The 7695-nt window shown below is 43.1% G+C and overlaps 1 protein-coding gene across 5 annotated transcripts in view; it reads left to right on the top strand.

The window, feature by feature from the left end:
• The window catches only part of ELMOD1 (ELMO domain containing 1), a 64454-nt gene extending 57134 nt beyond the window's left edge, over positions 1-7320 (top strand). For all 5 annotated transcript variants that reach the window (XM_067562800.1, XM_067562799.1, XM_067562797.1 and 2 more), the window contains one exon: positions 6651-7320. In XM_067562800.1, the coding sequence (XP_067418901.1) occupies positions 6651-6823 (173 nt within the window). In that variant the 3' untranslated portion in view covers positions 6824-7320. The remainder of the gene's footprint in view (positions 1-6650) is intronic.
• Positions 7321-7695: the final 375 nt, after the last annotated feature.

A 7695-nucleotide genomic window follows, 5' to 3' on the forward strand; every position in this document is an offset into this window, starting at 1 on the left:
TTTCCCTTGTGGGTGGAGAGGTGGTGGAGCTGCTGAGAATGGGGAGGTGGCTGGAGTACACCCAGGATGGTGGGATTGTGTGTGGGAAGAACAGCAGGATAGATGTGGGGAAGGAGTGTTGCTTTCTCTACGATCCAATATCTGACAGACTGACCACACAAAACATAAGTTATTGTTAAGCCAGTTTCATTGTCTGGGGAGTGGGAAGGAGAACCAGCCTTTATGAATTCTTTTCGCTCCTGAGTTTGATGATTCTGTATTCTTCCCCACTACACTCTGACAGTTTTCCCCCATGGCCTTAGTCATCCTCAGTTTCCACTAATTGAATACAGCTGAGAAAAATTGAAACACAATTAGGCTGCAGCAAATGCCTGCAGGCTGCATGTCTGAATCTGAAAGTCAAAATTACAGTGCACAGTAAGTACTCTTTTTCTAGGTGAAAGAATACAATAGCTGTACCAATCTGACCTCTCACATTCTGGGCCTAATCTGTCCTCATCTGCATCCATCCAACCCTGGACTTTGGTGGGTCTGCATGGGTATCACTGAGTGCAGAATTGGACTCACCATTCTCAGGGAGCACTGACATCTCTTGACACTACATGCAATGCACTCAAGTCTATATCATCTTATTAATCTGAAATTTCTTTTGTCATAATAAAAATGACTCTACACACTGAACACCAAGCCGCTGCTTATACTGTATAAATAATACTTTTGAAACGCGTGAATCTGTCAGGGAGAATCCCAGCCATAATATTTCACCTTTATTTTTAAAGTGTCTTGCTGAGCTAGGTTTTTCCATCAGAAAAAAACTTTCCAGCTTTCGGAGGAGCATCTGACTTCCCAAATACATGGAAATGGTTTAGTTTATAACCTGACCATGGAATCTACTGTAAAGTCTAGCAATAAGGTACCATTTTGGAAGTGAATAGACTGAGATGTTTATCAAACCAAGAAGGAGAAAGCTATGTAACGAAAGTGTCCTGGAATAAGCCCAAATTGAGCAAAGCCCATGGCGTGTACTTAAGTCCATCCCTATTCAGGAAAGCACATAAGGATGTGTGTAAGATCTGTTGACTTCAAGCACGTGTTTGTGCTTTGCTGAACAGGACCACACAATCCATAGCATTTCTTGACACAGAGCTGTTTGTTGATCATGATCTAACTGCAGACTACTGCTGGGGGTAGTCTGCACTGCAGACTGAGGTCGATTTACTTTAAATCGACTTCCACCTGCTGAATTTTAGAAGTCACAGGAGCATGATTACACCATGTTCCTTGTACCAGGCTCTTGCATCCCCACTCGCCATGCTTGGGTCGACATTCAAAGCAGTGCACTGTGTGTAGCTATCCCACAGTGCAACTAGTTGCAGAGGCTTTTGGGAAGCTTGTCCTCCCATGATGCAATGTTCTCCCTCCCCCTCCTTTCTTGTCCCACAAACTGCAAACGCTCTTTCACACCAATTTTTCTATGCTGCGCGCACGCCATTGCCGGAGAGACATAGTGCAGAGCTGAGCAGGCTCCATCGTTCTGAGTATCACAAATACCTTACAGCTTATTCTGCAGTATTTTCAAAGGTGAGAGAGGAGCCATAGCACAGAAAATAGCTATGTTACTGAGACCGCCCTGCTACAAGCCATAGAGCGGAACAATTCCCATTTTGCTGCAGTCTGTCATGCATCATCTTCAATCCATGGAGTGTCGGTTCTGGTCCTGGGAAACAAGCAGATTGGTGGGATCTCATTGTTATGAAGGTGTGGGATGATGAGCAGTGGCTGCAGAACTTTCGTATGCAAAAGGCCACTTTCTTTGAACTTTGCGCGTAGCTGTCCCCAGCCCTGAAGCAGGTGAATACTCAGTTGAGACCTGCTCTGACAGTGGAGAAGCGAGTGTCCATCACTCTGTGGAAGCTAGCAACCCCAGACTGCTACCTGTGAGTTGGTAATCAATTCAGAGATGGTAAATCTACCGTTGGAGCTGCTGTGATGCAAGTGTGCAGGGCCCATCAATAGGCTTCTGCTAAGAAAATTAGTGACTTTGGGAAATGTGCAGGACATAGTGAACAGGTTTGCCGCAGTGGGGTCCCAAACTGTGGGGGGGGGCAATAGATGGCACACACATCCCTGTCCTAGCACCTGACCACCTTGCCACAGAGTACATAAGCTGGAAGGGATACTTCTCACTGGTGTTACAGGCCCCTGTGGATCACAAGGGACATTTCACCGACATCAGTGTAGGGTGGTCTGGAAAGGTGCATGACGTGCGCATCTTTAGGAACTCGGGTGTGTTCAATAAGATGCAGGAGGGCACTTTCCTCCCTGACCAAAAAATAAACATTGGGAATGTCGAAATGCCAATAGTGATCCTGGGAGATCCTGCCTACCCCTTGCTTCCTTGGCTAATGCTGCCCAACACCAGCTGGACAGCGAAAAGGAGCATTTCAATAACAAGCTCAGCAAGTGCAGACTGGTGGTGGAATGTGTATTTGGCCGTTTAAAAGCCAGATGGAGATGTCTGCTTACTAGGCTTGACATCAATGAAAAGAACATCCCATATCTACATGTTCTGTGCTCCGTAATTTGTGTGAAATGAAGGGGGGAAGTTCCCCCAGGGTTGGGCCATGGAGGCTAATAGGCTGGCTGCAAATTTTGAGCAGCCAGATTCCAGCGCTATGCTCAGAGCCAACCGTGGAGTGCTTTGACTTTGGGAAGCATTGGAAAAACTGGTTTTGCAATGACCTGCAGTAATGTATGTCAGTGCTGTGCCTTTTTTCCCATCCCCCACCCTTGCTGCAGCGGCCTCCTCCCCTTCTCTCCCCACCCAAGCTATGAATGAATAAAGACAGATTTTTTTTTAATGCTTCAAAGTTTTATTTGTAACCCGTTTTAGAGTGGGGGAAGGAGGATAACTTAACACTGTAAAAACGAGAGTCCTGTAGCACCTTAAAGACTAACAAATTTCTGCAGGTATAAGCTTTTGTGAGCTGCAATCCACTTCCTCAGATTTGCATCTGACGAAGCAGGTTGCAGCCCACGAAAGCTTATGCCCGCAGAAATTTGTTAGTCTTTAAGGTGCTACAGGACTCTCGTTGTGTTTGCTGTATACAGACTACAATGTTAAAAGTTCCAGAGGGGTAGCCTTGTTAAAGTGTCACTGTGCAAGCAACTGTAGTTGCATGCAGTTCTTAAAGGGGTTGTCATGTCCTTTTGCTCGCCTCCCCTGATGTGGAATGCAGCACGTACTTTACCCTGCTCAGTCTCCTCCTAGACTGCTTGAGGGAGGGGGCAGATAAAGCAGTAGGGAGCAGAGCATTTTGTAGGGGCTGCAGAAGGAGTCTGTCCTGCCTCTGATCTTCCTGGAGCTCTACCAGATGCCTCTGCATTTCGGACTGATCCCTCATAATATGCAACATCTCCTGTTGTGTATCACACTCCTGCTACTGTGCAGATCTTCTGTGTTCCATGTCCATGTCTAGTTTTTCAGACAAGGACATCCTTCAGGCTCTGAGCTCTGTGTCAGCAGCCGTGGAGGCGTTCATTAGTTCACTGAACATGTCATCCCATGGGTTTTTTTTCTGCTTCCTAATCGGGGAAAGTCTTTCAGCTGGAGTTCGGCAAGGGGTGCCTAAGGCCGAGGTGTCTACTGTAAGATAAGCAAAGCACAAAGTTGCCATTGTTAGCTGATCCAAAGTAGTAAAGGAAATGTTACAATGTAAAAAGGATTCCCCTTCATGTTCACAAGACTAAGCCAGACCTGCATTCCATTCTGTACATCTCGGAAGGGTCGGACTGGCGATACAGACATGGTAAGCAAGGGGTCCTTGAATCTGTTATAGAGAGGCTTCATTAGCACTAAAATCCACAATCCACGCTTGAGCAAGGAGAGGGATCACCAGACTCCCCTGTAACATGCTAAGGACCAGTTTGGGAGGAGGTGGGCAGAACAGATGAAAGGACACTGTGGGTGAATTGTAGCAGCAGAAGACATAGAGCAACCAGCGTCCTGACCCATAATGCCCATTGCGACTAGGAATAGTATTGTGGAGGTGCCAGGGACCCCGTCCATGGCAGAGGAATAAAACAGAGTGACTGTATTGGTCTTTCTGGTACTTTAAACTTGCGCCATCTTCCCTAGGTGACCATGTGTGATATCAGTCTCCTGAAGGTAACGCAGGTGGAAAGGGAAGATTTGCTGCAAGCATCGGGGTATAGGCTTGGCCCTTATGCTGCTATGCTGTGTTTTGCGATGATGCCTGCTCATTTAATAGAGTGGCAAGGAAAAGTATCCTACCATGGCGGAAGAAATAAGGCTGCCTTCCCCAGAAACCTTCTGCAAAGGTTAACAGATTATCTACATGAAAGTTTCCTTGAGATATCCACAGAGGATTCTCGAAGCACACCTCTGCACATAAATAGTCTGTTCCGAGAGTAACCTTCCACTGAAGTTTGCCACCACCCAGTAAGACCTTTCTCTCAAAAACACAAACTCCTTTTAAGAAGCTGGACTGGGGACATAACCACAAGAAAAAGATTTGCCATACACACTCACCAGATGTGTCTTCCCCTGCGTCTCGATCAGTCCTGCTGTCTTGTGGTTGGCTGGACTGTTCTGGGGTAACAAACAGGTCCTGGTTCTCAGGGAGAATGGATACCCCACTCTCCTGCACCCTGCTCTCCTCATCCACAGAGTCGTCCTCATTCGTCCTGGACTGGGTTTCTTTGGAGGTATCAATGCTGCGTGGTGGCACAGTGGTGTGGTCCCCACCGAGAATTGCATACAGCTCCTCGTAAAAGCAGCATGTTTTGGGCGAGGAGCCAGAACAGCTGTTAACTTCCCTAGTTTTCTGAGAAGCCTGCTTTGGCTCTTTGATCTTAATGTGGCACTGCTGCGAGCCCCTGTTGTGCCCTATCTCCAACATGCCGTGAGATCTTCTCGTAGGTATCTAAATTTTTTTTGCTGGCTCAGAGCTGAGCCGGAACAGACTCTTCGCCCCACAGACCAATTAGAACCAAGACCTCTGGCCAACTCCTAGCTGGAGCGCATTTGGGCCATGCAGCTGCCATGAGCGGTTCAGCTACAAAGCTTTCTCCACACTGTCTAAACCAGAAATGGAAATTCAAAATTTTCTGGGACTTGAGGGGAGGAGCCATTTCCTGTTTATGTGGCCACGTTACTGCGGAGCGTGAATGTCCAGAGCGGTCAAAACAGGGCATTATGGGATACCTCCCAGAGGCCAATGGCATTGATTTATGTTGTGCTCTGCCTACACTGATGCAAATTCAATCCCTGGAATTTGAATTCAGTGTTATGCCACTTGCAGAGGTGGTTTTATTAGATTGACTTTTACCGCGCTTTAAATTGACGGAACTTACATGCCATTGGAGATGTATACTTTAGGGGGTTGACCTCCATTGCCAATGTAGACCAGGCCCAGGAAGCTGATGCAGAAATCACAGCAGGCGCAAAAAATGGCTTGCTTTTTTTTTTTTTTTTTTTTAAATGGTCCTTTATCAAAGCAGGTATTATAGTGTAAAGCACAAAGGATTCACAGATACAGGGTATATGTTCATTGCAAACCTTTTTCCTACACAAGGGGGATTTGCCAAGGCCAATTATTTCTTGCCCCTGGCATTTTTTATCCAGGATTATCTGTAAAAATCAATGTGCTGGAATCCTTTATTCATATACACTTGTTTTTCTAAATAACTGAATGTTCCTTGCAAAGAGCCAGTGACTTCTTGTTTTCAAATTGTATGTTAACTTCACAAGTGTCATTTCATAGATATTTGAGCACAAGAATCATTGAATATAAACAAAAGACACTTGGTTAAAACTGATTCTTATTAATGTTATCTATTTGCCTCCTATGTATGTTGCCAATATTTGCTGTATTATTTCTACCAACTGCATCTGAGGAAGTGGGCTGAAGCCCATGAAAGCTTATGCCTGCTGAAATTAAATTTTAGTCTTTAAAGTGCTACAGAACTCTCGTTGTTTTTATCTTAATACTTGCAGCCTGTAGTTTAATATTAAAGTATATTTTGTATTTCACTTGGTTTATCCAGACACAAGTTAACAGTTCTATAACTGCATGTCAAGAGAGCAGAGAACTAGTAATGTTAGTTATTTGTTTCTTCATTGGTAAAATTAGGCCATTATATTGATATAAGTAGCAATAATTTTTTTTTTAAGTTTGCATCTGCAATTGAGTAATCTTTCAAAAGTGCTTCTCTAAATTCAGGCCCTAATTCAAGACAACATCCCGATTTGGGAAAGCTTTATAACATGTGAGTAAGTATTCTCCTGAATGGGACTCTTGGTGTCATAAAATTAGTACATTAGTACTTCTCCGTTAAGAAGTAAATTAAAGTAATTCCATTACTATTGCTAGCAGCTCTTTATAAGTTTTTTTTTAATTATTTAAAGATGCCTCTTATAGGCTTGATTTAATGTATACGCTGTACTGCTTCATTTCTTAGTATGTCTAACACAGCTTTATGAAATAATACGTCAGACTTCGATAGTACTAGTTTCACCCACCCCCCAATATGCATTATGATTTCTGATTGCAGTGCTTCCTATTCTGTAGACAAGAGGGACCAGCTTTTCCTGTATTCTAATTCTTTAAATATTATCTTTTTATTAGGCTACTTGATGCATGAATTCCATAAATTCTGGATTGAAGAGGATCCACTGGACATAATGGAGTTTAACCGTGTGCGAGAGAAATTTCACAAGCGAATTTTAAAACAGCTCCAGAATCCAGACATGGCTCTGTGCCCTCACTTCGCTGCCTCAGAAAGCTTAATCAGCATGTAGTCATTCAATTGATTTGATTTGAAAACACTGCCTCATTCTTGTCTTAGGTCACACTTTAGATCATCATTAACATATTGAATGACCATGGCGATTGTATGCATGCTTTTTGGTGCAGTATTCATCTATTTTTGTCATAAATATTAGATCCCCTTAACTTCTCTTTCCAGAGTATTTCTCATTAAATGGGTGCTCATATTGCAGCATTATGCAGTGTTATGTTCTGAATTGATGTCCAGGTATCAAGAGTTTTCTATTTTTTTAGACTTTTTCCCATAATTCAGCACTGAAGAATTGTATTTCTCTAGCTGTGTTTTGTATATGTGGAATAATTATCTGAATCTTGTATTGTGAAAGCCTTTTAACTTATTGATATGTTTTGTGATAACTACTGACATTTCAAGCAAAGTACATGTTTGGACTTCATCTAGACGATAATGTATGTAACTTTAATCTAATGCAGACAAACACATTAAAGACCAATTTTTTCCATGCAGTCATACATGCTTCATGAAAAATTAATATGGTTTGAGACAAACTTCCATGGGCACAATTTATTTAAAATATGCAGAATTACAATTGGACTCCACATGAATATGAAATGAACTGAAGACTTCATTGCATTCATAATGAAGAGCAAATATATTCATGATGATTGAACATCTCAAATGGCATTTTTACAAAAAGTTGCATAGGGTGGAGCCATCCGCACCACTAGCACATCTAAATTCCTGTGCACTGCTTTGAAAACAAGAGGTTAACATTTCATATGTCCCAATGCAGCATAATTTGATCATGTTGTGCTTGGTAACTTTCAGGGCGCAAAAAAAGTGTTGGGTTTTTTTTTTAAGTACTGAAAACTTTGCTTTGTGTTA

Source organism: Emydura macquarii, unplaced genomic scaffold (assembly GCF_026122565.2).
Source record: "Emydura macquarii macquarii isolate MOO-44397 ecotype Brisbane River unplaced genomic scaffold, CSIRO-AGI_Emac_v2 contig_2473, whole genome shotgun sequence".
NCBI classification, from domain to species: Eukaryota; Metazoa; Chordata; order Testudines; family Chelidae; genus Emydura; species Emydura macquarii.